The sequence below is a fragment of the Eumetopias jubatus genome, unplaced genomic scaffold (genome assembly GCF_037043125.1).
Source record: "Eumetopias jubatus isolate StellerSeaLion01/CBP00866 unplaced genomic scaffold, mEumJub1_p1.0 scaffold_12, whole genome shotgun sequence".
NCBI classification, from domain to species: Eukaryota; Metazoa; Chordata; class Mammalia; order Carnivora; family Otariidae; genus Eumetopias; species Eumetopias jubatus.
Genome location: NW_028274818.1, coordinates 103,482,931 through 103,509,153, shown reverse-complemented (window position 1 = coordinate 103,509,153; position 26,223 = coordinate 103,482,931). Strand labels below are relative to the sequence as shown.

The window sequence follows — 26,223 nt, the reverse complement described above, 5'->3', positions numbered from 1 at the left end:
AAAAGACCACTGGCACCACCTCTTTAAAGTGATCCATTTCGGGGGTCCCACAAAATACACAACTACACTCAGGCCGGAAGTGGTTTTGCCCCTATAAAACATGGCGGAAAGCTTTCTCGTCTCCTGGGCAACACCACGTAAAATGCGGACGCATAGGAATTCCATTGGGATTACTCTGCGCGCGCGCTGCCGGAAGTGGTGTCACCCCCCCCTTCCGCAGCGGGTGGCTTAGCGCGCGTGCGCAGTAGGCTCTTCCGTCAGCTGTGTTGTGGAAATGGTGGAGAAGAAAACTTCGGGTATGTGAGCCCCCGGAGGTTGGCCCCCTACCTCCTCCCAGACCCGACCCTGGCCTAGGAGGCTCTCACCCAGTTATTAGTCTTAAATCCCTTCCCCCGCCCTGGGGTCCTGGCGTCGGGGTAGCCCCTCAGACCATCCATTCATTTTGTATTGATGCCCGCTCCATGCCTGCGCTGGGGATGGAGAGAGGAAAAAGGTCCCCATCATCCAGAAGCTGGCTCTCTGGGAGGGGGACAGACACGCAGACCTGCCGTTGCATTTCAGAGTGATACGTGCGACGGCAGAGGGGTGCATAGCTCCTGGGCGCGGGGAGGAGTGGCACCTAACTTGGCTTCTGGGACCGAGGGGACAGGGAAGGCTTGGAGGGAGAAAAAAATGCTCTGATTGGGTCTTGAAAGTCGAGTCACGGTTTCGCTCAGTGCAGGTGCGCCGAGGCTCATTCCCGGCAGCGTGAACCGCGCGTGCAAAGGCAGGAAAGCGAGAAAAAGCAAGTCGCTTAGGAAGCCACGTTCACAGTTCGGGGCTTGTGGAGGAACAGTAAGAGAGTCTGGAGGGCTGGGGAGGGGTGCACTTGAAAAGCATTCTGTACACCGCTGGAGAGTGTCAGTTCTGTGGAGAACCACCAACGGCTCTTTTAAGGCAGGGGCACAGCCGAGACAGATACATCTTTTAGAAAGGCAGTTCTGGCTTCAGTACGGAGCAGCACTGTACGGTGGAACTTTCTAGAATGGTAGGAACGGTCTTAATCAGCACTGTTTAGCATGGCAGGCTTTAGCCACATGTGGCTTTTGAGCACGTGAAATGTGGCTAGTGCCACCGAGGAACTGAATTTTACATCTTATTTAATCTTACTTAATCTACGTCGAATTTGAATGACCACGTTGGAGCAGTGGCAACCTTATTGTACAGCACAGGTGTAGAGGCTGGAAGGCCAGTTAGGGAAGGTTGGAGTAGTTTAGTCCCGGTAAGAAGAGATGTGGGTGGAACACTCAGCCAGATTGACTTTAATCAATCCAATCATGTCAGTCCTTTCTTAAAACCACCCTTTGCTGGATCTCCGTTTTTCTCACTGTAAATCCTCAAATCCAAATTCCTTTAGATACTTAAAGGTAAGACTTTTAATGGTCTGCCTGACTTTATATCCACAGTCTTCCCCCACCCCCCCGGCATACTTTATATAGCAGCCCTACTGAGCTTTTTATAATTTATTGAAGGCACCATGGTCTCCCATCCAAGCTTTCTGTCATGCTGGTACAAAGGCCTGACACACTCTTCCCTCTCCCCCAACCAAGCTAACTTCTATTCCTCAGTCAGATCTCAACCTAGACTTTCCTCTGGAAAATCTTCTGACTACACCAAGGCCAAGTTAGGTGTTTCTGGCCTGTGCTCTATAGCACTTTGTACTTCCTTGTGCGAGCATATACTATGCGGTACTCTGCATGGTTATTTGATCATTTGTATTCCCCACCTGACTGTAAGCTCATGTATTCCCAGGGCCTAGCGCACCGCCGGGCACTTGGAGGGGAGGCAATATGCAGGGATCCAGAGCTGGGCAGTTCTGGATCAGAATTCTGACCCACCACTTACTAGCTATGTGAGCTTTGGACATGCTTCTTAACCTTTGAACTTCATTAAGCTGGGGATGATAATGATACTTCTCTCATAAGGTTGATAAAGGGTTAAAGCTCTTACACAAAGAGCTTAGTGTAGATGCTATTATTAGGATTAGAGGCACTCAGTAAATATTTGTTGACTGAATAAAGAGATATTTTGTGTAGAACTATCAGACCCTGATAAAGAGAGCTAAAGAGGGAGGTTTAAAATAACTCCTGGGTTTCTTGCTTAGGATGTCTGTGTAGATGGTTCCATTTACTTAAAGAGTGTACGGAGGAGAAGCAGACTTGGATGGGAAGATTTTAAATTTTGAGCTACAGCGTCAGTGGGGCCATCTCTGGCTACTCTTCTAAGCCTCTCATGTGGCCTACTCTCTCCCTGCTAAGAAGAGGGCTGTCCCCATCTCTTTCTCAATCTTTTTACTCTTCCTGGGATTTCAACCCCAAACTTGGGGCTCTAACTCTCACCCAAAAGTGAATGACACCAAAAGTGGTGCTGTCAATTCTCAACTTTCTCCTGAGCCCCACAGCTGTTGGCTGTTCAGTCAGCTGCAGGAAATCACCTGCTGACTTCACCGTTTTAAACCTCTCTCTTATTACCATTCCAGTTCACTGGGTCTGTTAATTCTGCACAAAATATCTCTTTATTAAAACGCATATTCAGGGGCGCCTGGGTGGCTCAGTTGTTAAGTGTCTGCCTTCAGCTCAGGTCATGATCCCAGCGTTCTGGGATCAAGCCCTGCATCCGGCTCCCTGCTCCACGGGAAGCCTGCTTCTCCTCTCCCACTCTCCCTGCCCACTGCCCGTGCTTGCATTCCCTCTCTCGTTGTGTCTCTCTCTCTGTCAAATAAATAAATATGATCTTTTAAAAAAACGCATATTCATTGAGTGTCTATAACCATAAGGAAAACCTGAAGTCATGTCAAGGAAGCAAATGAGGGCATTCTTTCCGCCCAAGGGAGATAATCGGTACAGTCTCAAGGTGTCTTAAAAGGAGGATTGTAGAAACACACACTGGATTTGGCCCTATGAGGTCACCGGGGTCCTGAATGTGAATTGTTTCCACTGAATGGGAGTCAGTTTGCTGGGGGTTGAGGAGTGGATGGGAGATGAAGAAATGAAACATCCCATGGATCATTCTCTCAAAGATGAGTCACTGTGTGATGTTGGGTTGACATGTGAGAGTTTGGCAGGTTTTTCCAGTGAGAGGAAAATACCTGTGGGGGAAGAGGGGTTGAAGATGCAGGAGGGAGGGAAGGACTCGAGTTGGAGGTGAAGGGTCGGGTTTAGCAGTGGGACTTGGTGTGTGGGGGGTGCATCCACTTGGAACAGAGGGAAGGTGGGTGCCCATACATTTATATGTGAGGGTGGGCTGAAAGATGAGCTTCTCTACATGTGGCCCGTGTCCTTTGTGGCAGGAAATGGGGTTGCTGAGGATGAAGGCAGGATGCATTAAAGTCCCAGTGGAGGCGGGGGGCCCCAGAGTGTATCGTGGCCCCCGTCTGCATGGTTGTGTGATTTCTGCCAGCAGTGAGAGGTCTCCAGGAGGCGTTTCGTTGGTTGGGTCTGGGGAGTGGGAGGAAAGGCTGAGGCCACCCTAGCTTCTCTCCTCCTGTGCCCCCATGATTCTGGCTCTGCCCCATCCAGTTCGCTCCCAGGACCCTGGACAGCGGCGGGTGCTAGACCGGGCGGCCCGACAGCGCCGCATCAACAGGCAGCTCGAGGCCTTGGAGAACGACAACTTCCAGGACGACCCCCATGCAGGACTCCCCCAGCTCGGCAAAAGGCTGCCTCAGTTTGATGATGATGCGGACACCGGTGAGGCGGTGAGGCGGGTGGAGGAGGAGGAAGGGTGGGAGGAAGTGGGAGGGTCTGCCTGGCTCAGGACTGTAGAAGGACATCGGGCTGGGGGGTGGGTAGGTGACAGGGGAGCTCTTCTGCTCTGCCCGGGACTGGCTCCTGCGGCGGTGAGCCAGCCGCTCTCCCCTCTCTGCCTCTGCTTCCTCTAGCAGATGGAGAATACAGAACATGGAGGAGCTGAGCTCCCAGAGCCCTCCCAGCTCTGACACAAAGCCTTAGGGGAGCGTGAGATGTGTGTAGGTGCTGGTTGGAGAAGCGAGGGGAGGGACACACATGGGAAGGAGAGGCCGACTCGGAACCCAGGGGAGCACGTGGGCAGGAAGCGGACTCATGGGTGTCGGGAATGAGGGTGCAGAAAAAGAGGGGGCTTTTCTTGGCACGTGCCAGGTAACTGCAGTTGACCTTTGAACGGCACGGGTTTGAACTCTGCAGGTCCGCTTGTACGTGGGCTTTTTTATAGTCCTGTCCTGTAAATGTCTTTTCTCTCCCTTATGATTTTCTTTTTCTTTTTTTTTAAAGATTTTATCTGACAGCGAGAGAGGGAACACAAGCAGGGGGAGTGGGAGAGGGAGAAGCAGGCTCCCCGCGGAGCAGGGAGCCCGACGCGGGGCTCGATCCCAGGACCCTGGGACCATGACCTGAGCCGAAGGCAGACGCCTAACTACCGAGCCACCCAGGCGCCCCTAACCTTATGATTTTCTTAATATTTTGTTTTCTCCAGCTTCGTTGTAAGAATACAGTGTATAATACATATAACATATACAATTTGTGTTTATTGTTTATTATTTATTGTTATCAGTAAGGCTTCTGGCCAACAGTAGACTATTTGGAGTTGTTTTGGGGCAGCTGAAAATTACAGATTTCTAACTGTGTGGAGGAGGTTGGCACCCCTAACCCCCTCGTCGTTCAAGGGGTAAACTCTAATTGCCCTTCCTCTGTAGGAAAGAAAAAGAAGAAAACTCGAGGCGATCATTTTAAACTTCGCTTCCGAAAGAACTTTCAGGCCTTGCTGGAGGAGCAGGTGAGTGGGGGAGGGGCTGGCCCAGGGGCTGGGAGGGCCCTGCAGGGAAGAAATGAGCCCATAGAGGTCTGGTCCTGGGTGGGTGTTTGCTACATGGGTGGGCAAGGAGTTGTGGACCCTTCCCCTTGTCTCGGCAGAACCTGAGTGTGGCCGAGGGCCCCAACTACCTGACAGCCTGTGCAGGACCCCCGTCTCGGCCCCAGCGCCCCTTCTGTGCCGTCTGCGGCTTCCCCTCCCCCTATACGTGTGTCAGCTGCGGTGCCCGATACTGCACCGTGCGCTGTCTGGGGACCCACCAGGAGACCAGGTGAGCTCGGAACAGCCCCTCCTCTCCCCTGCCCCCAGGGCCCCAGATCCTCTCCTCATCCTGGGCTTCCTCTGCCTGCAGGTGCTTGAAGTGGACTGTGTGAGCCTGGGCATCCCCGGAGGAGAGGGCCTTCCGTGCACCACCCCAGCCTCGGAGAGGGCTTGGCCAAAGGGAGAGGTGCTCTTCTGGACCTAGAGAGGAGCCGTTCGCTAGTTCAGCAGAGCTGTGTCCAGCCTGCCAGGGAAGAGCAGTCTTACTCCCAGGGACTGTGTGCAGGGAAGTGGGCTGGGCCCTCAGCGTGCTGATGTAATAAAAGGTTTCATGCCAGGAAGAACCTGTTTGGTCACAGGTCTCCTGTCCTACTCACTGCTCTGCGGCTTTTCCTTCTACTTGTCAGTCACCCCTCCCACGGTCTGCCTGTCTGACCGTGGAAGATTTTATCCCATTCTCCTGCAATGCCCGTCTCTGCATTTGTTGGCTGCCGCTTGTTGTCATTTTTTGGTGATTTATTGAGTGCGTTTGCTTTTGCTTTTTGTTTCTCTAGTTCTTCTGAGTATCACTTGAGTGCTGCCAGGACTGGGTGACAGGCAAGTAGAGTGAGCTTTGGGGACGGGGGCAGAATGATACTGTGGAAGGAGCCAGCCCTGGCTTCGTCCTCTGGTCTTTTTTTTTTTTTTTTTTTTTAAGATTTATTTATTTATTTGAGAGAGTGAGAATGAGAAAGAGAGAGCACATGAGACGGGGGAGGGTCAGAGGGAGAAGCAGGCTCCTCGCAGAGCAGGGAGCCCGATGCGGGACTCGATCCCGGGACTCCAGGATCATGACCTGAGCCGAAGGCAGTCGCTTAACCAACTGAGCCACCCAGGCGCCCCGTCCTCTGGTCTTTAACCCAATGGAGAGAGCGACCCTTGTCCTTGGTGCCGCCGGTCTGAGGAGCAGTTGTCCCAAGGAGGCTGTTGTTACCAGGGACTGCAGCATGTGAAATTATTAGTATCAGAGAAAACCCATTCTGGGAAGCATGGGGGAATTGACGATATCGAGGCCTCTGTTCTTGGTGGCCCTGGATGCTGTAATTCTTTTATTTATTTATTTATTTATTTATTTATTTATTTATTTATTTATTTGAGAGAGAGAGAATGAGCATGGGAAGGGGCAGAGGGAGAAGCAGACTCCCTGCTGAGCTTAGAGCCCGACATAGGGCTCGATCTCAGGACCCTGAGATCATGACTTAGTGGAAGTCGGACACTTAACCGACTGAACCACCCAGGGGGCTCCGGATGCTGTAATTCTTATGTGGTATTAAAGTTTCTTACACCCGTGCCTCCTCTAAGTGGACTGCAAACTATGAGCTCATAAAGCTCCTTGGAGTTGCTGTCTTAAGGCCCTGTACCCCGCTCGAACATAGCAAAGCAGATGCTTAGGACGTATTTGTTGTACTTGTTGAACAAATGACCTCAATAAGATATTAAAATGGGATCCAGCAAATTCCATGTTAGGCACCTGCACAGGCTCTTCTCTCCCCTTTTGGGGCTTTACAACAGCTGGCCCAAACGTTCCCAGTGTCTTCCTTGCCCTTTCTCTGGAGACTTGAGGTTGGGTCAGTGGTGTTGGGGACAGCTCCAAGTCTGATGGTGAGGACACAGTTTGGGGACCGTCCCAAATTGGTGGTTTTAAAAGACAGCTGTACATTTTCTGACTGTCCTTTCATCAAAAGGTAGGGTCTTTGTCCCCTTCTCCTGGGATTGGGGCAGAATTATGACTGCTTCAACCAATACAGGGTGGCAGAATTGAGACCATGTGACATTCAAGGATGGGTAGTAAAAGGCAGGGAAGCTTCTGCCTTGTCAACTAGGAAAATTGTTCTTCTGGATCCCTCCATCACCATATGAGAAATCCAGCCATCCTGAAGCTGCTGTGCTACGAGGCACCCAGACTGCACGGGGAAGCCACAGGCAGGTGCCCCCGCTGTCAGATCCAGCTGAGTCAAGCCTTCATGCCACCCCAGCCCAGGCTTCCCTCATGGGAGTGAAGACCCCTCCAGATGATTCCGGCCGCCAGGCATCAAATCACCCTCAGCTCAGCTGTTCTGAGGCTTCCTGGCCGTGTCCTCAACATCACAGAGCAGACATAAGCCATCTCTGCTACACCCCAGATGCCTGACCTACAGCATCCATGTGTATAATCAAATGGTTTATGCCACTGAGTCTTGGGATGCTTGTTACGCAGCAGTAGTAACTGGGACACCAGGAGTCCAGTTTGCTGGCTTCTGACTTCTGGCCTAAATTTATTATCTCTCCCATGAAGGGAAACTTTTCCAAGGTCCTAAACTTTCAGTTTTCCTCTCCATCAAGAAGTACATGCAAGCAAGAAAACAAACAAACAAACAAACAAAAACCAAAAAAAAAAAAAGGAAAGAAGGAAGGGGAATAAAAGACTATGTCTTGGCTGAGAAACGCCATCAGCACTTCGCTGTGATCACCTGCATTGGACTTCCTGTCCGATTTGCACTGAGCACGATCTCTTTGGTTTATTTCCTAAATCCGCTGGCTTTGTTCCATACTTTGCTGTTATAAAAAGAATCACGTAGATTCTGCCTGGTGTAAGATTTGCCTCCTCGGTGACACATTCAGGCTTGCCAGCTGACCTTGATAGGACAGAGCCAGACCCACGGGCTCCTCGTTGCTCTGACACCAGGGGGCTCCATGAGTCCTCCGTTGACATTCTCTAGGAAGGGTCTCTGGACCCCCACTTAAAACAAGGAAAGCCTTGAACAGTTTTCGCCAGCTTCCTAGGTGCTGGGGAGATTGGTCTCTACCCTGGGAGACACCCAGGTCTCTGGGAAATCAACAGGGTGCCAAGAGTGTGTAGAGGGTGGCCCCGGTGTCCAGTGAGGGAGCAGCACAGCCTCCTGGGCGCACGGGGGGGCAGAAGAGGTTGATTCTAGAGCCTGGGGGCTCACTCCTACAGCCCTCAATGAGAGTTGAATTTAGTTGACTGAATTAGTTTGGAAAGGCCAGGATTCTGCGAAGCAGTCCAGGTGTGTCTTCAGTCTTGGGCAAATCTTGGTCTTACTGGTCTTACTGGTCTTACTGGCCCTACTGTTTCCGAACTGCATGGCTCAGACAGGTCACTTACAGGTCACTCTTTCTTACAGCCCCCGCCCTGATAGTGGGAGGATTAAACGGGACGGTGCACCCAGCCCAGTGCCTGGCATTTGGAAAGTTCTCAGTCAGTGGTAGCCGTTGACATGACTGCCTAAGACCTCCAGCAGTTTGTTGTCGAGCCTTGTGACAGCCTGTTCCTCCAAAGACTGGACATTCCTCGCAGTAGCCCTAGCCCCTAACACGGCAACCTGCCGTTTACATTTCTCTCGGCTCCTAGCTTGTGAGTTCTCTGAGGGCAGGAGCCGTGTCTTGGTGCCACACTAGCTTATAGCAAAGAAGGAAATAAGTATTGTTTAAAAGGGTAAGTGTGTTGATGGGTCCTAATAGCCAAATGACTGTGCAGGAGGGACGGAAGATGTCAAAACTTAACCTAGTGCCCGTGTTAGATGCTCAAGTGTGGAGGCTGGCTCGGGTTAGCTTTCCTGAGAGCGGGGAAGGGGTGAGAAGAGGCAGGCTGGGCTCTGGGAAAGGAGGTAGCAGCTGTGGGGCGGGGGGCAGAGTGGAAGTTAGGGTCAGAAGTGCCCTGGGTGGTGTCAGGAGATGTAATTGTGATTTTGTTCTTCACAGCAGTTGGGGGGGGGGGGCATGCAGCATACAGGCATCCCTGAGGAACTCTGATGGCCTCTCAGAGTTGTAAGACCCTTCTTAAGGGGTGGGTCCCATTTTTGAGAGAGAAACCCACTATGGGTTTGCTAACAAAGCAAACCCCATGGGCCAATCCTTGGCACTGTAGATGGGTAGACCGCGACACTAGCACCCATGCTCTCGTGCAGTCCCTCCCACGTTGACTCTCCACTTGGCCACGTAACTGGCTTGGCCAGCAGGACATCCATAAACTTTATGGGAGCAGAGAGTGAGGGGGAAAAGACTTCAGCAAACTTCTTGAGCAGGAACCCCCTTAACAGCTTCTGGGGAGACCCGCGGGACGCCCCCGTGCCAGTGTGCTCCTAAGGCCAGTGAGCCGCCCCAGTTTGCTAGGAGAGCACAGTTGTACGGAGGAAGAGGAGGGACCAGGCACAGAAAGGTGGGCTAGGGCAGGGTATCGAGGCCTTAATGGTCCTGGGCTTTTCTCCTGAGGCGCCAGGGACCTGCTAAGGCAGCACAACGCTTGACGCTCCACGAGAGGAATGTGGACAGGATTCGGAAGACGGATGAGAAGCTCGATTGGGGGTCCCTATCCTGAGCAGGAGAGAATGAGGGCCTGACCTGGCGAAGGCAGTGAAAGGAGCGAGGTAAGTGGACGTGAAGAACACTGAGGGGGGGGAATCCACGGGATCTGGGGCAGGTGGCGGAGGGGAAGTGAAGGGAGAGCCTGAGATGATCGACACTGTGGAGCTGTGTGACTCAGGGGTCGACTGTGCTGGTCACAGGAATGACAGGAACCGGCTGGGGGGAGAGCGATGAAGTTGGCGAATTCGCCAGCCTGGGGAAAACACACAGGGGGTGCGTGTACTTCTGAGGCTCGGGAGAGAGGGCGCAGTTAGAATGCAGATGTGGGTGTCTCTCCACCCCCGGGGGACTGTCAGTGCAGGGGAGTGGGTAGGATGAAAGGGAAAGGAGAAGGGCTAAGATCAGACCCCAGGCCACCCCCAGTGACTAACCCGGTCAGCAGGTCAGCGCTGCCGAGGCTGGCTCCCGGGTTAGGGCCCTTGTCGCTCTCCTTTCATTGGATGCCAGGCCTCTCTTATGGCTTCACGTTCCTGTCTCCCACTGGGCCTGTTCCAAGCCAGCCCACAACCCAGTCAGTGCTCTGAGTTGGACACCACTGAGTCACACGCACGCACACACACACATGCACACACACACGCGCGCACGCACACGCACACACACACGCACACACACACACCACCGGTATGCAAGCCTCTGGGAAGAGCTGTTCAGAGACTTTTCTGGAAGTCGTTGACTCTTTCCCCAGAAAAATCTGCCTGCAGGAGAGCTGGTTGATTTGACACACAATTTCAAAGGGCTGTCAATTTGTGATGTCCACTCTTAGGCACAGCTGAAGGAACTCTGCTCACGGTCAGCTGTCTCCTTGAGAAAGTTCGAGCGCCAAGAAAGACTTGTTAGCTCAGGCTGGCCGGGGAGATATCTCTGCCCCTTTCAGTTTCCCAGAGGTGGGTCTTCCCGTACGCACTCCTTGATGACTCTTGTCAGTAATTATGAGTGCCACACTCTTGAAATCACTTGCAACCCCTCCTCTTTTTTTCGGAAGACAGTCCAAAGGTGATAAAAGAGAGGGACGGGTGACAGCCTGGGGTCCAAAAACTGAGATGGCCCTGGGGGCCAACCCCAGCCACCCGTTTCTTGGCCAGCCACTTCATGACACCCTCCATCCCTGAACAGTTTATAGTACAAATTTATTTATGCACGTATTTATACAGAATACAAACGGTCGGGGACGCCTACGCCCCCTTAACCAACCAGCGCCCAGACCGAGAAGGTCCTGCCCCAGGAGTCCGAGGTGAGTTCTCAGGAGGCGGTTTCTCGGCCAGACGGAGGAGGCGGGGCCGGAGGCGCGGTCAGAGCTGGGCGTAGCTTCCGACCACGGGGCGGAGTCGGGGCGTGGCCTGCACCCCGGGGTTGGAAGACCGCTCTCCGCCCGGGGCACTGGGAGGGGAATGGGGGTCCACTGGCGTCCTACACGTAAGCGTTCTTCCCGTACTTGCCAAAGGTGCTGTCGCCTTCGTCCGAGGCCGCGGGGCGCAGGTGGTCAGTGAGGCCGGGGGACCGCACCGCGGAGGCCTCGTAGGGGAGCCTGGTTCAGAGAGACCTGGGTCAGCGGAGGGGAGCCCCCCAACCCGCCGCCGCCGCCGCCGCCGCCGCCGCACGCCGCCCTTACCTGGGAGCCGGGGCCGCGTCGGGAGAGCGGCAGCAGCCGGAGCCGAGGCAGAGGCCGCCCAGGATGGCGAGCAGGGAGGCGCTCCAGCCCAGGTAGAGGGCGGGGCCCAGCTCGTACCTGGGAACAGGAACCGGGCGGGGCAGCGCTAGCTCGGCCGGCCGAGTCCCACCCACAGCCCCCCAGGGCGGGGCTCCCACACTCACTTGGTCCCTGCATACACGGGGTCGAAAAATTCCTGGGTGATGTTGAAGGCGTACCAGGAGATGGCCACCATCCCGCAGAAACCTGGGGATGGAGAGGAGGGTCACGCTCGAGCCCCAGGCCCGGCAGAGGGGCAGGAGGAGGGGGTGGCGCAAGTCCACGAGCAAGTTGCACTCCCTCCCTAGCTCCTGACTTTTCTGCCTCCTAGGATCCCAAGCGCAGCCCCTCTTTCATGTCTAGTCTCCCACGTTCTGCCCTTGGCCCGTTCTTTATCGCGACCCGCCCCGCATCTTGATCACCTAGCTGCCTCACTCGGAATCTGCCCCAGTCAAATCCTACCCGTCCTGGGAAATCCAGCTGCCCCAGCAACGGTCAGGCGCAGCCTGCCCTTAACGCCCGTTTCTTCGGCCTCCCAAAGCCCCCAGAGCCTGTGACATGCCTTTGGCACTCAGTGCAGTGAAGGCCTGAGGCCAGGGAGACCCCTGGACTACAGGACCAGCCTCACCCCTCTCTGGGGGCTCCTCCAGTTAAGTCACCGGAGTTTTCTGAGCCTGTTTCCACATCTAGGGAAGAGGGCAAGACCCACCCTACCTCACAGACTGAAAAGAGATGGCCTGTCGCCTGGTGTTGTTAGTGTGTGCAGTGGGTTTGCATGTGTCCCCCTGACTCTGGTCTTCCTGGCCGGGCTGTAAGCTCTGCGGGGGCGGGGGGGGGGTAGACGCTCACTCACCTTTGGGGTCCCTCTCACACCTGGCTCATGCCTGGCTCCTAGTGCGGGCTCAAGAAACATTGCTGATGGACTGATTTGTAGCTGAGGGATTTGGGTGAGCATGAGGCTGGGTGAGCCGGGGGAGAGGAATTGCTGAGCAAGGAGGGCGCGTGTCAGTGCAATGGGGAAGGTGAGACACACACTGGTCGTGAAGAGCTGGAGAGGACAGGGAACCCCGGGTCCACTGCCACCACTCTCAACCCCCGACCACAACGCAGGGCACACCCACCACCTTCCCGCAATTACCAGCCAATATGTGTAGGGCCCCCGCAGTGGCCGCCAGCTTGGCCTTCCGGGAGAGGTCCATGCTCCCAATGTTTACGCAGCGCAGCCCCACCATGCCTAGGAAGAGGCCCAGGAAGCCCAGGAAGATGGCGGTGATCATGAGCGCCCGGCAGGCCTGGATGTACCCTGGGGAGGTGGGGCGCAGCCATGGGTCCCTCAGCTGGCCCCTTCCCCCTCCACGACCGAGCCAGCCCCTTACAGCCAGCCCCTGCTCGGGTCTCAGCCCATAAAGACCCTCAAGGCCTCTCCTTCCCCGTCAGGCCCTATTCAACCGAAGGGTCCACACGGTCTCCTTCCCAGGAGCTCACCTCAGCCCCAAGGAGTCTTAGCGTCTGCTCCCCGTCCCCCACCCGGCCTCGGTGCGCTCCGAGACAGGCTCGCTCCTGGCACTACTGACACTGGCTAGTTAGTGCTCTGTTCTGGGGGCCGCCCTGTGCATTGTGGGATGTTCGGCGGCATCGCTGGCCTCTACTCATTAGATGTCAGTAGCAATCCGTCCCAAGAGGAGCAATCAACATGTCTAGACACTATCAAATGATCCCTGAGGGACAAAATCACCCCCAGCTGAGAACCACTGGTCTGTTAGGTCCCCACCACGCTCTGTTGTGAATTACAGAAATTGCACTGGAGCACTCCAGCCCCTTCCCCGCCGTCTGCTTCTCTCTAGGCCCCACCTGGTGCCTGGCACAGCCCTAGTCGTCCGGAACTGAGCTTTCTCCCGAAGCGACCGGTAGGGGGCAGCGGCGGCCTACAGGTCACTGGGCGAGGGCCTTTTCCGCCGGGGAAAGTGGGACACCTGGGCCAGGACCCATCCAAGCCCGTCTAGCTCAGGTGTGTTTCGTGCCTCAGTTTCCCCTTTCTCAAAGCCGAAGGAAACGGCCCCCTTCCTTCCTGGTCCCCCCGCCCCCCTTCTCTGTGATGGTTGTCAAGCACTCCAAGGACCTTGCTCCCCTTTCCCTGGGCGGGGCAGTGCCTCTGGTGCTGAAGGCAAGGCTGGGTCTCTGCCAGGAGGGTGTGGCGTGGCCCGGGGTTGGCGGGTAGGGAGGAGGGACAAAGTTCTCACTCCCAGCCACGCCCTCTGGAGTTCCCACCCTCTCCCCTGCCCCATATCCTCCACGCACGCATTCATCCACGCTTCTCTACCTGGGACTTGCCTGGCCCTGGGTCCCCAGGTGGCCGTGGTAGAACAAGGGGGAGATTACTGGTGGGCCCCGAGGGAGCACGGGCTGGGCGGGATTAAGTGACAGGACCCACCCACCCCACCCCCCTCAGGACCCGCCAGCCTGGGTTCCAGCCCCCCTACCACCTGTGGGATTCTGGGCAGGTTAAGGCCCGTCCTTGGGGCTGCTTCCCAGCTTTGGTACGATGAGACCACTAACAGGCTGCACGGAGACAGCGCTGAGAGGGAACAGCTGAAGAGCCTAGAAACCACGTCTGGGGCCCGGATGACCCCCAGCACTGGGCAGTGGCCCCCTGCCCTTCCCCGCCAGCATGCTCTTGCCCCCCTGTCAGCAGTTCCAAGCAGGGCCCTTCTCGGGCGGACGGGCTCACAGCAAAGGCCCCTCCTCAAGCCACGGCGTGGTTGGGGTGGGGGAGGTGGGAATGGCCACGGCTGCTGCGTCGGCTGCCTCCAACCTCTCTTCAGGCCACCCAGCATTCTGGGCTTCTGGCCCAGAGGGTACTCAGCTTTTATAGGGAGCTTTGCGGGTTGGGGGGGGCACCTGCCTTGCACACAGTAAGTCCTGGGGAGAGGGATGAAAGCATGAAGCCCCTACCGCTGTCTCAGAAGATTCTGGGAATGGTGGGGGCACGGAGACCCACCCAGATCCCCTAATTTCTCAGAGAATCTTTGGCATTCCTGGGGGATTTCGTGGAGCCCTGTTCCAAACCCAGCGTTGGCTTCAGTTCTGTCCACTACCCTGCACCTGCAGTAGGGGACTGGAAAGAGCACGATGGCTCCAAGGAGGGCGTGGGAGCAACACTGAATAGGGCACCTGATCCTCCCCTCTTGGTCTCTGGCATGGGGCCGACTGAAGGGACACTCCCCTGGGAAGTCCCGGGGGGCTACTCATAGGGTGAACAGGAAGCAGGAAGATGCGACAGCCACCAGGGAGAACCTTTCTGGGCCAAAAGAGCTGTAGTTCCAGCCCGCAAAGAACTTCAAAAAATACACTGCCCGAGAACGCCGAGCACACACACACGCGCGCGCGCGCGCGCACGCGTGCACATACATCCCCTACCTGCTTCCAGACCCTCAGAGCTTCAGGGAGACTCCCTTTCAAAGGGTCCTTTAGAACTCGCCATGGCAGTGGGACTGATGCCCCAGCGGGAGCCTGAGGCTCTTACGTGTCTCAACCCCAAGAACCCAAGACGGGGCATCCTCCTCACCCCACAAACCCCAGCCCTCCCATGCCAGAGCTAAGATGCTGAAAATGGCTGTGTGCATACATATGCTAACATACCACGCTAACATTCTGTGTGCTTTATCCCAACACAGCCATCCCATGAGCCAGGGCTATTATTACCCTGAGCCTACAGATGGGGTCAATGAAGCTCACGTATCACCTGCCTGGGGCACAGAGCTAGTAAACAGAGCCCAGCAGGCAGACCCTGGTGCCTGCAGTTGTAACCACTAGGGGTGTCACATTAGGGCAGGGGGACACGTGGAATGAGGTCTCTACCGCAGTTCCAGAAAGGGCGCTGCCCCCACCCCCCAGCTTGATCCAGGCCTCCCTTGACAGTCTGGCACCCAAGGCCCGACCACGGGCAGCACCCACCCTCCCTGGGGGTCTCTCCCTCCTCCGGCCTCCTGCCACCCTCTGCCCCCTGGAGCTCTCCCCATCCCATACCAGAGAGGGCCAGCAAGGACGGGAACTCCCGGCAGTTGTAGACTCCCATGGAGTCGGTGGCACAGCTAAACCAGAGGTTCTCGAAGATGGTATTGGTGGTGATGACGCTCCCGTGCACGGTGGACACTCGCCAGTAGCTATGTGGCAGGGTCACCCCCAGCATCAGCAGCCCCAGCGCTGCCATGAAGAAACCGAAGGTCTCCACGGCCACTGACATGGTGGGATGCAGGGCCCCGAGGGGCGCTGGGGGCCCCAGAGAAGGGGAGGGGCTGAGCCCCACAAGGACTTGAGGGGCTTTGGCTAAGTTGGGGCGTAAAGGCAGGCTGGGGAGAGAGAAAGGGGGGCCAGCTGCAGTGTGGACCTCACGTCTGTCTCCCGGTTTCTGTCGTCAGCCCTCTCTCTGGGTCTCAGCTTCCCGGAAGGTCCGGGCAGAGGAATGAGCCTAGAGCACCGGGCAGCTGTTGACGAAGAGATGGAGGGAATAAAAGAAACCGGCCAAAAGTCCACCCCCTCCCCCAGCCTCTGGGCTCCCCGCCCCAGGAGGGGGGCGGAGAGGACTTATGGGAGTGACGAACAAACGGATACAGCCAAGGAGGGGCCCCCATGGGAGGCAGTGGGAGCCAAGGGGAAGCGTCTCTGACTCAGCCTTCATCGGGGGCCAGAGAATGGAAGACGACGACAAGGAGAGACAAGGTAACCGAGAAAGTGCCCACAGACAGACCTTTGGCGTGGCAGGGTCCGGGGAGCAGACCCACTCTCCTGGATGTTGGTGAGAACAAAACTTAAGAGACGCAGAAGACCTAGGATTTGGGCCAAATCTTCCAAGGAAAATTCTGGTTGAATAAGGGAACAGGGTATTTGGGAGAAACCCACTGCTCTGGAGTCCAACCAACCCGGATTCAAACCAGACCCAGTATTTACCAGAGCGATCCAGGCATGAAGTTTGAGCCCCATGAGCTTGTTTCCGTTTCTGTGAACTAGAACTAGCTTCCTCACCTCATGGGTTGTATTAAGACCCGTGACCCCAGATCAAAAGCTCCCCGCGAGTGTGAACTGCTCCCTCCTTGATGACCACCCTGGGTCTGGACACCACAGGCTGGGGTGAGGCCACCAGTTGCTTTCCTCCAAACTGCAACTTCCTAAACTTGAATTTCCCCCCTTGTCGCATTAATCTTTGATTCTCAGCACCAAGCTTGATCTTGCGGCCAAGGGCCACTGAGGGGGATAAATTACACGCCCAGAATGTGATCCTGTGGCTAATCAGCCATCAGAACTGTCACCAGCTCTATTAATTATGGATTAGAAACCTCCAGGTCCCCACCCCAAGCCGAGGGCAAGCACCTGTCCCAGTGTGGGTGGTACCATTTCCTGCCCCTAGGCCACAGCCAGGCCAGCTCTGGTTTTCCTCCTGCAAATGCAGCAGGGGCTCAGTCTCCAGGGGACAGGGGCTGGATGCTGCCCCCAGGCAGTCTCACAGGATATCACTGAGCCAAGTGTATCCCCCCACTACCCCCCCCCCCCCGCCCCGTGTCAGGCTCCCTTGCGCTCCCCTCAGGGGCCTCCTCCCCAATCCCCCCAAGCCAGGCTGGCTTGGCTGTGGAACGAGAGGTATGCAGTGAAGCAAGACAGGCCCATGCTGAGCCTGGCACTGGGCGGGTGTGGGGCAAAGCAGGCTGGGTGGGGACTGCGTCCTGACCTTCCATCTCTGAGCTGACAACCGGGATGTCCTGGGTTTGTAACTCGTCTCAAGAACTCTTGCCAAATGCCCATTCCTGCCCCCGGGCAGCGGCCCCTCCTCTAAGGACGGGGTGGGCGGGGTGATGGTGGTGGTGTGTGTGCCGGAAGACAACGGGAGGGAAGGGTGGAGGTTTTAGAGGAAACTGAGTGGGGGGGCCCCCCTGGTGTGGAAAACTCCACGTGCTGAGAGGCAGCTGTGTGGGTCAGAGGAGACAGGAGACATAAATCCTGTTCTGTCCCCTCAGCTCTGCCCTTCCCGCCTCCAGTCACTGCTTTCTCCCGGGATTCTTGTGCCACGCAAAGGCCTTGTCCCGTCCCCCGTCCTGCCTACCACTGCTCAAGCACACAGCTTTGGGGGAGGAGGAGGAAGGAAGGGCGTGGGGTCTGGGCAGCTTGGCAAACAAAGGCAAACCCCACACCAGCCACGGGGGGTAGGAGTAAGAAGGTGAGCAGGAAAGGACCACGGGTGACCCCCACCTTGGGGCCCAATGGAGCCCGCCCCTTCCTCAACACGGACACAGCAGTTCCCAAGCCAAGGCCCAGTTTTATTTACACTCATCCCGGAGCACATGGTTTGGGGCTACTGGACACGTCTCTGGGGAAAGGAGGCTGAACGCCAGAGGGCAGTGATGGGGTGTAGAAGAAAGAGCAAGGATGGATGGGTCCCCCCTCTTCGAGTGTCCTCCATAGGCTCCCACGTATCCCTGGGCAGAGGCGGAGGTGCAGTCTCATTCAGGATTTGGACTTGGACACAGCAAGTCCGATGAGTCCAGCCAGACCTGCCACGCCCAGGGCCATGCCTCCAACAATGGCCATGCCCACTAGTCCATCTGGGAAAGGGAAAAGGGAGACCGTCAAGAGCCCAGCCCCGACAGGGACCCTGCCCACCACCTTCTTTCTCCCTGCCCGATGCTCCTCAAAAGATGTGCCTCTTCCCCTGGAGTCATGAGGTGAGGGACTCCAGGGCTTGGAGAAAGAAGGCTTCTGAGGGACTGAGCAGGAAGTGCTTGGGTGCGGAGGGAGGGGGTCATTTAAAGGGAGACCAGAGAGCCCAGTCCAGGCTTGGGGGGGGGGGCGGGAAGAGGACTTAACCAAGAGCCGAGAGGCGCCCGGGGACGGCTGGGGCCCAGGAGAGTGGGGAGTGGAGAAGGTCAGAGAAGAAGTGTTCACCTTTCTTCATGGCCTTGTCAATGAGTCGTTCCAGTTCCTTGGCCTGGTTGTTCTGGGGCTCAGTCTGCAGCAGGCCCCGCACATACTTTAATGCCTTCTCATATTCCTGCACTCGGGGAAAACATCCCACACACCCATACACCCACACACCCATACACCCACACACCCATACACACACGCACACGCGCGCACACACACACACACACACACACACACACACACACCCTCAGTATTCTGTCCCTCCTCCTGCCCATCAGAGGGCCTTCCCTTCACTGGCCCTGGGGGATCCTCCCTCTGCCTCCACCACCCCTCCTCCTCCCTGACTCCAGCCCCACCCAATGGAGTAGAGTCCACAAACCACCCCATCTGTGTGGGGGTGATAAGCTGGAGGAGATAACAACGCAAGGCTTGGGACTGCACCCCAACCTGAGGTCACCTTGCTCCCCACACCCTCGGCAGCTGGAATCTCTCTCACATTCCCTCAGCCTGCTATATCCTTGCACCTCTGTCCCCAACACCACCCGCCTTGGCCTTCCTGAGGCCCAGGGCTGTCCCGTGGCAGAGACACGAGAGGGTGCTGTGGCACCGCTGCCTTACCTTGAGCCGGTAGTTCCCCACAGCCAGGTAGAAGACATAATCCCGCTGCTCCTCTTTGCTCCCTTTGGGCAGCAGCTCTGGGGAGGGTGGAGGAAAGAGGGTGAAAACCGCTTCTCTTCTTTCCTGGTGCTTGTGTCCCAGAGACCCCGTCCATTCTCTGAACCCCTGTATGATCCTGGGAGAAAGTCACTGTCCTGTGCTTCCCTTCCAGCTCCGGCCACTCGTGGCTTCCCTGTCAGACCTCCGGGGCACCACGGACCCAGGCTGCCAGACACCCGGTGATCAACACCCTGGTCTCCATACTGCAGTCAGCTCCGGCTCATCTAAGTGAACCGACAGGAAATCAAGGCGCTGGAGAAGCCAAAGACAGCTCTCCTCGCTTCTAGCACCTGCTGCGCGTTCTCACTGCGGTCACTTGCTGCCCAGACTAGTGTTCAAGTGAGTGTGCCCTCCCTCCCCCTTAAAAAAAAAAAATCAGCTCAAAGCTCATCTTCTGTGAGCCATCCCGAGTGACATGACCTGATTCTTTCTTAATTCAGTGACTTCCCAGAGGCTTATGTGCTCGGTTGTATGCTATGCAGAATTTGGTAGTTTCATGGGTGTTTATCAATCTTCCCAAGTGTCTGTTCTGTCTCCTCAACTAGAACTGGCAATGCTTAGAGACCCCATCTATGGCTGTGCCCAGCTGTAGCGGAAACCCGAAAAATCTGAATGAGCCAAATGGGCAAATGCAGGGTGAAGTTATTTGCATTAGAAAAGATTCTTATTTTTATAGATTTACAATGGCCGTCCTTCGCTAGTACGCTTTTGCGTACACATGATTACTGGACCAAGAGAAAGGGTCCAGGAGGCAGAGAAATTTAAAGGTCAGGTATTGTGGCCTCTGACAAATGGTGACCCATCCAAAACCAATAGGAAATAGGATTCCAATCAAAGCAGCGCCATCTGCTCCCAGGTTTGGGGGCCTGTCTTCTGTATTTCTTCCACACCATCCGCATGGAAGGTTTTCAACAGCTGCTGAATAAGCAACATGGTGGGGCCAAAGAGCAAGGGTCTAGAACACACAGGACAGGAGCTTCTGGTCCTAATTTGGCCACGAATTCATTAGCTGTGTGACCCCAGACGAGTCACTCTCCTCATGGTCAGGCTGCCAGATTGCCAGAGTCCTGCGGGGACTGCCGTGCTCTGACTCTGTCTGGCTGAACAAGGAAGAGGTGGTAATTAGCCAAAAGCACCCTGGGAGAAGCCAGGCTAAGGGGCAGCCCTTTGTCGCAGCTCTTTACAGGGACATAACTGCGAGGTGACTATTACAGGCTCCCGTGTTGAAAAAGGATCCCAGCACTTAAAAGATTATTAAAAAAAGAAAGAAAGAAAAAAAAAAAAAAGAAAAAGGATCGCAGCACTTGAGATGGAGGGAGTGAACGAGGCTATGGCAGTAGAGGGCAGATCCGGCTGGCAGCTGGGAAGGGGAGAGCGGGGTAGCCTAGCACCTCACCCTCCAGCAGGGCGATGCCTTTCCGGATGTCATCGTTGTACTTGCTTCGCACCAGGCACCAGGCATACTCAAACTGCGTGCTCTTAGACACGGAGCCTGCTGCCTTCTCAGACTGAAACTTCTTTTCAAACTTCTGCCATAGGAGAGGAGAGGAGAGGAGTCATTTAGAAATGAAGGGGCCCGCCATTCTCTAGCAGGACCTGCGTGTCCAATTCCCAGTTACACCTCATCTGCCCCAGTCTCTGCCACGTTTCCCTCGCGGCTCTTGGCATCTGGCACCCCAGGTTCCGCTAGCTTCATCCCTGGGACCCAGACCCAGGGATTCTGCTCCTTAGCGACGGGCTGTCTCCTTGGACGGTAACCCCCGTCCGCTTCCCTCCCCCTAGTGGTACCGAGCGGAGATGCCGCCTCGTGGCGGCTCCAGGCACTGCTCCCGAGGCAGCTGACCCCGAGTGGCTAAACAGTAAACACGCTGTCAGAACTGCTCAACAACCACCCACGCAGTCCCTCTTCGGTGGCTGCTTCCCCCAACCAGCCCCACCCTGTCGGGCCTGGACCTTTTCTTATCTGCAAATTGGGAATAAAAACAGTCCTCACAGTGCGCACAGTAGCCCACAGAGCTACAAAGATTGAGATATGGCCTGCAATACACTTAGCACCGTTCCGGATTCTGTGAGTAATATATGAAAGAATCTTTATGGTAGTTGCTATATCCCCCCCCCCCCCCCCACTGAAGGAACATTAACAAAAAGGAAAAAAAAAAAAAGATGTCCGCACCCTGACCTCCTAACTCCTGCACGCGCCCAGAACCTGTCAGTTTTTCCACGCCAGACTGCAGGCCCGGGGTCTGGGGCGTGGCGGCCCAGAAAACTACAATTCCCATTAGGCTACCGGACAAAGTAGAACCTCTGGGCAGGGGCCGGACGCTGCAGAGGATGCCGGGAGCCGTAGTTCCGCTTCCCTAGGCAAAACTGATGCTGGGTAGAGGGTCTGGCCCCAACCGGACTCTCCTCGGGACCCGCCCGTCCGAATATTCCCTTTCCCTCCCTCGAGGCCAGGCCTCACCCGCAGGTCTTCCACAGACACCAGCTCGTTCAGTACGGCCTCCATGGCCGCCGCCCCTGCAATCCTCACACCTAGGTCGCTACTGTGCCACCGTCTCCATGGCCTACGGGCAGGGCTGGAGAGCCACTTCCGTCGTCCGGCGGAAGCGGGCCCCTTCCCCATAGCAGAGCCAATCACCTTACGCAGCTGATGCCGAGCCCGCCCCTCTCCGCCGTGGCGCCCCGCCCCTTCCCCCCTGCGCCGCCAGCGCACACATTGGGGCTCTAATGCGCACGCTCCGAAAGGTCCCTCTCTCACCACCCACCTGCGGACCTCTTTACAGTACAATTTGATGTCCCGTGTTCGTCCTCGCGAGTGCCCCGCGTGTGCCTTCCTCCACCGAGGCTAACTTAACAGAGTTTGGGCCTATGTCTTGGTGATTAGCCCTTGGGCTGAAAAACTGAAGAAAAGAGGGTGGTGGAGGACCCGGCATGATCTTAAAATTGGGGGGGGACCAGTCTAAACCTACCTCCCCTCTGGCCCCACCCCCCTCTAAGTCTAGGAAACCGGAGGCTACATTACCTTTCGGTGCCTGTAACAAAATCATAACTGGTACCAAGGTTTTTAGGGCCTCTGCTGACTTACAAGAGGATTGACAACAGGACCTCAACCATACACCCAGAGACTGGGGTACATACGAATAGGGGATACTGTGGAAATCTTTAAATGGGAATTTAAAGAAAAGCTGTTACCCCATTACTTGCAAAGAAGGTCCAATCTTTTAATGCTTAGATAAAGCCTCCTCTGTGCCTGAGGGGGAAGATCTGCCGTGGGTCGTGGGCAGCGAGGAGCAGTCAAAACATGGGAGACCGTAAATGTTCAGTCCTCTGGCACCTGGGCTGTGCAGTGATGGGACTGGGTAGGTAGTGACTTTCAAATTCTCTTCACCTTGACCCACAGTGCTCCAGTGCACATTACAATGTAAGTTCCATGAGGGTAGAACCTGGATCTTGTGTCTCTTTGCATCCCTAGCACCTGGCACAAGATCAATGTCCAATAAATATTTGTTGAATAGACATGAAATAAAGCGAACAATAGTAAAGAGGGCAGTGCAAATGCAGGGATTATCATCCAAAAACCTTTCATGTTTGCAAAGCTCCTTTTTGATTTTTTTTAATTCTCAGAATAGCCTTGTGAGTCAGGTAGGCAAGAGATAGTCTTCTCTACTTAGCTCCAACAGCTGAAATGACTTTGATAGGGGGAGTCTGTTAAAGAATAAAGAGGAGCGGATAGGACAAGTTCCTAAGTACATTCTAGCTATTCATCTTGAAACAATTCAGGCCTAAATTTGTAATTTTTTGCTGGTTTACAATAGAGGACTTCCCATAAGCAGCAGGATGAACTAGGGAGGAACGACTCAGGTTAATTTAAAGGCTAGAAGGCAAAGCAATCCTGGGAAACCATTTGTTTCAAGTGCAGCAGGAAAATTTAAAACGAAGGTAGTACAGAGGAAAATTAAAAATGAAACCCCACAAACTACCACCAGTGCTGCTGAAATTGTAATACTGGTTTCACCATCTTAGCTAGCAGCCAGTATTTTTAATTCACGCCATTTGTCGGTTTGTAATTATACACTTGTGTGATAACTTGATGAATGCCACCCTCTCATACGAGACTGGAAGCTACGTGAGAGCAGGGTCTGTGCTATATTGCTCATATTATGCCCCTAGAGCCCAGCTCAGGACCTACCACCAGTAGATACTCATATAATTTATAAGTGTTGCCTAAAGAGATATTGTTGTTGCTATTATTAACTTTTTGGAAAGCAGTGAGGGAAAATGAGTTAAGAGCTAAAAGACGTAATATTATCTGACTAGTAATCTCCTGTGGAAGTATTCAACAAAAGCAAAAAAAAAAAATTTGAAGCAAGACATGAAGACATTCATTCCTGCATTATCTGTGGAGGTAAACAAACAACAAAAGCGCCAGGGAATGGTTTTATTAAATGATGATACATGAATATAATGAAATAACAAACAACCTTAAAGTCACAGTCATATGGATTCTTTGCATGTGGATTGTAATATTCAAAACAAAACAAAAAAGCAGGCACTTCTCAAATTTGGTTCTGTAAATGGGCAGAAAGGAAACTGACATTTTTGGTTGGTGGGACTGAGAACTAGAACTGCCACTTGTTAGCACATTCTGGGCCCTGGGCCCCTCCCTTGACTGCACGGTTAGTTGCAAGCCTGCTCTGGTCTTTTGCCCTACAGCACCTTGTTGGTGGGCAGCCCGGGAGAAGAGCTCAGCAAACACCCCCTAAACAGGGTTCCACTATTCGTGTTCTAGTCTTTGGCGATGCTCACCTCTACCTCCCACTTTCATTTGCTATCCAATCAGGAAGTCCTATCCACCGCAAACTGACTCATTCAGCCACCCAACAAACATTAGTTCTGGGCCTACTGTGTGCCAGGCGCTCTTCGGAGTGCTGAGCAAGCGAAATGAACTAAACAGACACAGTCCTTCTCTCATGCAAGTTACCTCAATGGAAGAGACAAGACTGCTAACGAATAAGTGAATGTCAGGCCACCCCTGTCTCCATTCTGTCACCATACTTCATACATACGTCAGATTTTTTCCCCCTCTTCCAAACCCAGCCTGGCTGCCAGTTGTATTTTAAAGGTGCAAATCGGAGCTCCAGTGTCCTGCTTAAAAATACCGTCTGGGCTACGCAGAACATTGTTTAAACGTCTTCTCACGCCCACGAAGCCCTTCAGGGTCGCCCCTGCTTACCTTCCCAGCTTCATCTTCAGGCACCCTCAATCCTGCACGGCGAGACGTTTTCCTGGCAGCCGCCTCTCTTCCACCCGGAATGCTCTCCATTCACCAAACACCGGAGCGCCTACAGGGCAGGCGACTGCCAGCCCCGGGGGCCGTTCCCCCTCCGGGACAGACTCCTTCGATCCGGCCCCCGCGCCTCCAGCTCCTCGGCGCTACCGAGTTGATCACCCAGTCCTGCAGTCCTTGACGTGGACAGGGACTGGGTCTCATTCATCTCTCTGCCAAAGGCCAGGAGTCCAAGCATCGTCTGCGGCGCGAATGAAAGAGTAACGACGGGAGCTGTACAGAAGACTCTAAGAACTGCGGAGACGCCTGCACTTCCGGGTGCCGGTTACGTTGGCACCGGAGGAAGCGAGGGGTCGGGGGGGGGGGGGTCTCCTCCCGGGCTGCTCTAGGAAGAGGGCTCGGTGGTCCGGAGGACCCGGGGAGCCGCCGGCGCGGTGCGGAGGAGGAGAGCGCCGCGTGGGTGTCGCGCGGCAGCCACCTCCTCGGGGAGGCGGGGCCGAGCGGAAACCGGGGCGGGGCGCGGCGGGCGGTCAGGGCGCGACTTGGAGGCGGAGCGGGCGGCGCCGAGGCCTGGGAGTCTCCAACTTCATCTCCCCGCCCCTCCTCCCCGCCTCTGTAACTCTAGGGTGACGGAAGTGCTCCCTGGTCACTCTTGCCCCAGAGACGCTCACTGTAAATTAAAATTTAAAATTACGCGTTGTCCCCTTTAGAGTCTGTCTCGGTACAAAAGTGGGTGATGGGTACACACAAACAAGGTGCACACGAATCACCCGGAATCGTTAAAAATGCAGAGTCTGATTCAGTAGGGCTAGGGTGAAGCCGGAGAGGTTTCATTTCTAAGAAGCTCCCAGAGGATGCTGATGCTGTGCGTTCTCTAAGACGCTTTCAGGAGCAAAGGTGTGAAAGTGCAGTCCCAGAACCGGCAGCATAGGCAGCCCCTGGGAATTGTTCGGAAGTGCAGATTACTGGACCCCCACTCCTAAACCTGCTGAATCAGAAAGTCTGCGGAGTGGGGTGGGGGGAGGATGCAGGCAGAACGTGTTTCTACAAGCCCAATGGGTAATTCTGATGCACGCTGGAATTTGGGAACCAGTGGATAATGGAAAAGTCAAAACAGCCCGGACTGTCTATAGATTTGTGATCATGGTCAGTTTGCCTTAATCTAGCTAAACTTCAGCTGAAAAATCAGGATAAAAATACTAATGCCTTCCTAGTGAATCTCTTATAATGAGGGAAATGTGAGATGATGAAAGTAAAGAACTTGGCGCACCTAATAAACATTCTAGAAAAGTTAAGCTGTCATTACCATTCAAATGGATTGCCAAAGGGCAGTTCGAGAAGGGGTAACTCCCCTGGCCTGAAGTGAGTGCTAGAAAAGTCTTCAGGGAAGAAACGTGAGTTGACCTTTGAACCAGAATCTTGAAGAATAGGAATGCCAGGTGAAGGTGAGAAAAGGCATTCCAGGAACAGGGAGCACCCTAGGTAGTCTCAAGAAAGGGCCAGGGGTGGGAGGGAAAGTGTTGTGGGAGGATAGAGGACAGGTGGCTGCAGAATAAATCATAGAGACCCTGCAAGCCACGCAGTGATGCTTACACTTCATTTTTTAGGCAGAGAAAATGCCTTTAAAAGAAGGGCAGGATCTGCTGTATGTATCATAACTGCAAATCTTGTGACTGTAGCGTGGAGGCTGTTCCGAGGGGCAGAGAGGCCGGTGTAAAAGACATGGTGATAGGTCAGGCTAGAATCAGCAAAGATTTAGGCTAAGACACTGGCCCTGAAAGTAACGGGAAAATAATAGGAGGAGGAAAGTTTTCTCTGATAAAATGGACAGAACTTGGTGGCCAAAATGGATATGGAAAATGAGGGAGCGAGAGGACTCCATGACTGCATCCAGGTTTCCAGCTCGGTGTAAGGGTGAACCACTCTGGGGCGCCTGGGTGGCTCAGTCATTAAGCGTCTGCCTTCGGCTCAGGTCGTGATCCCTGGGCCCTGGGATCGAGCCCCACATCCAGCTCCCTGTGCAGTGGGAGAGCCTGCTTCTCCCTCTCCCTCTGCCTGCTGCTCTGCCTACTTGTGTATTCTCTTTCTCTGTCAAATAAATAAAATCTTAAAAAAAAAAAAAAGGTGG

At 54.8% G+C, this 26,223-nt stretch overlaps 3 protein-coding genes across 12 annotated transcripts; 1 reads left to right on the top strand and 2 right to left on the bottom strand.

Annotated features, from left to right (window-relative positions):
- The first annotated feature begins 250 nt into the window (after positions 1 to 250).
- Positions 251 to 5,464, top strand: ZNHIT1 (zinc finger HIT-type containing 1). Its single transcript, XM_028110136.2, has 5 exons — positions 251 to 296; positions 3,558 to 3,728; positions 4,712 to 4,791; positions 4,929 to 5,098; positions 5,180 to 5,464. Exons 1-5 carry the CDS (start codon positions 275 to 277, stop codon positions 5,199 to 5,201), a joined length of 465 nt encoding a protein of 154 aa, XP_027965937.1. The 5' UTR covers positions 251 to 274; the 3' UTR covers positions 5,202 to 5,464.
- Positions 5,465 to 10,600: 5,136 nt separating this feature from the next.
- On the bottom strand, positions 10,601 to 17,362 carry CLDN15 (claudin 15). Of its 8 annotated transcripts, none has more exons than XM_028109938.2 (7): positions 16,902 to 16,964; positions 15,927 to 16,038; positions 15,206 to 15,528; positions 12,318 to 12,482; positions 11,305 to 11,386; positions 11,102 to 11,218; positions 10,601 to 11,017 (listed from the first exon to the last, which is right to left on the bottom strand). In XM_028109938.2, the coding sequence occupies exons 1-7, from the start codon at positions 16,906 to 16,908 to the stop codon at positions 10,900 to 10,902; spliced, it is 924 nt and encodes a 307-aa protein (XP_027965739.1). In that variant the 5' UTR covers positions 16,909 to 16,964; the 3' UTR covers positions 10,601 to 10,899. The 8 variants fall into 8 exon arrangements, with proteins under 8 accessions (XP_027965739.1, XP_027965741.1, XP_027965746.1 ...); XM_028109940.2 differs by having other exon boundaries at positions 15,927 to 16,023; positions 16,902 to 16,963; XM_028109945.2 differs by lacking the exon at positions 16,902 to 16,964 and adding an exon at positions 16,127 to 16,144 and having other exon boundaries at positions 15,927 to 16,023.
- Positions 17,363 to 17,466: 104 nt separating this feature from the next.
- Positions 17,467 to 24,432, bottom strand: FIS1 (fission, mitochondrial 1). 3 transcript variants are annotated; one of them, XM_028109948.2, is made up of 5 exons: positions 24,042 to 24,432; positions 20,205 to 20,337; positions 18,710 to 18,786; positions 18,113 to 18,218; positions 17,467 to 17,772 (listed from the first exon to the last, which is right to left on the bottom strand). In XM_028109948.2, exons 1-5 carry the CDS (start codon positions 24,129 to 24,131, stop codon positions 17,675 to 17,677), a joined length of 504 nt encoding a protein of 167 aa, XP_027965749.1. In that variant the 5' UTR covers positions 24,132 to 24,432; the 3' UTR covers positions 17,467 to 17,674. The 3 variants fall into 3 exon arrangements, with proteins under 3 accessions (XP_027965749.1, XP_027965748.1, XP_027965747.1); XM_028109947.2 differs by lacking the exon at positions 24,042 to 24,432 and adding an exon at positions 21,270 to 21,410 and having other exon boundaries at positions 18,113 to 18,176; XM_028109946.2 differs by lacking the exon at positions 24,042 to 24,432 and adding an exon at positions 21,270 to 21,409.
- Positions 24,433 to 26,223: the final 1,791 nt, after the last annotated feature.

Excerpts from the sequence above, each read along its gene's own strand:
- FIS1 (XM_028109948.2), bottom strand. The coding sequence starts at position 24,131 with ATGGAGAGCATTCCGGGTGGAAGAGAGGCGGCTGCCAGGAAAACGTCT. Across the intron at positions 18,787-20,204 it reads AGGCATCGCCCTGCTGGAGG|AGCTGCTGCCCAAAGGGAGC; the intron begins GTGAGGTGCTAG and ends CACCCTCCCCAG. Across the intron at positions 17,773-18,112 it reads TGACAAGGCCATGAAGAAAG|ATGGACTAGTGGGCATGGCC; the intron begins GTGAACACTTCT and ends TCCCTTTCCCAG.
- ZNHIT1 (XM_028110136.2), top strand. The coding sequence starts at position 275 with ATGGTGGAGAAGAAAACTTCGG. Across the intron at positions 4,792-4,928 it reads AGGCCTTGCTGGAGGAGCAG|AACCTGAGTGTGGCCGAGGG; the intron begins GTGAGTGGGGGA and ends TTGTCTCGGCAG. Across the intron at positions 5,099-5,179 it reads GGGACCCACCAGGAGACCAG|GTGCTTGAAGTGGACTGTGT; the intron begins GTGAGCTCGGAA and ends CTCTGCCTGCAG.
- CLDN15 (XM_028109936.2), bottom strand. The coding sequence starts at position 16,159 with ATGGGGCTCAAACTTCATGCCTGGATCGCTCTGGTAAATACTGGGTCT. Across the intron at positions 15,529-15,926 it reads CGGACCCTGCCACGCCAAAG|CCTGCCTTTACGCCCCAACT; the intron begins GTCTGTCTGTGG and ends CTCTCTCCCCAG. Across the intron at positions 11,387-12,317 it reads GGCCCTACACATATTGGCTG|GTTTCTGCGGGATGGTGGCC; the intron begins GTAATTGCGGGA and ends CTCCATCCCCAG.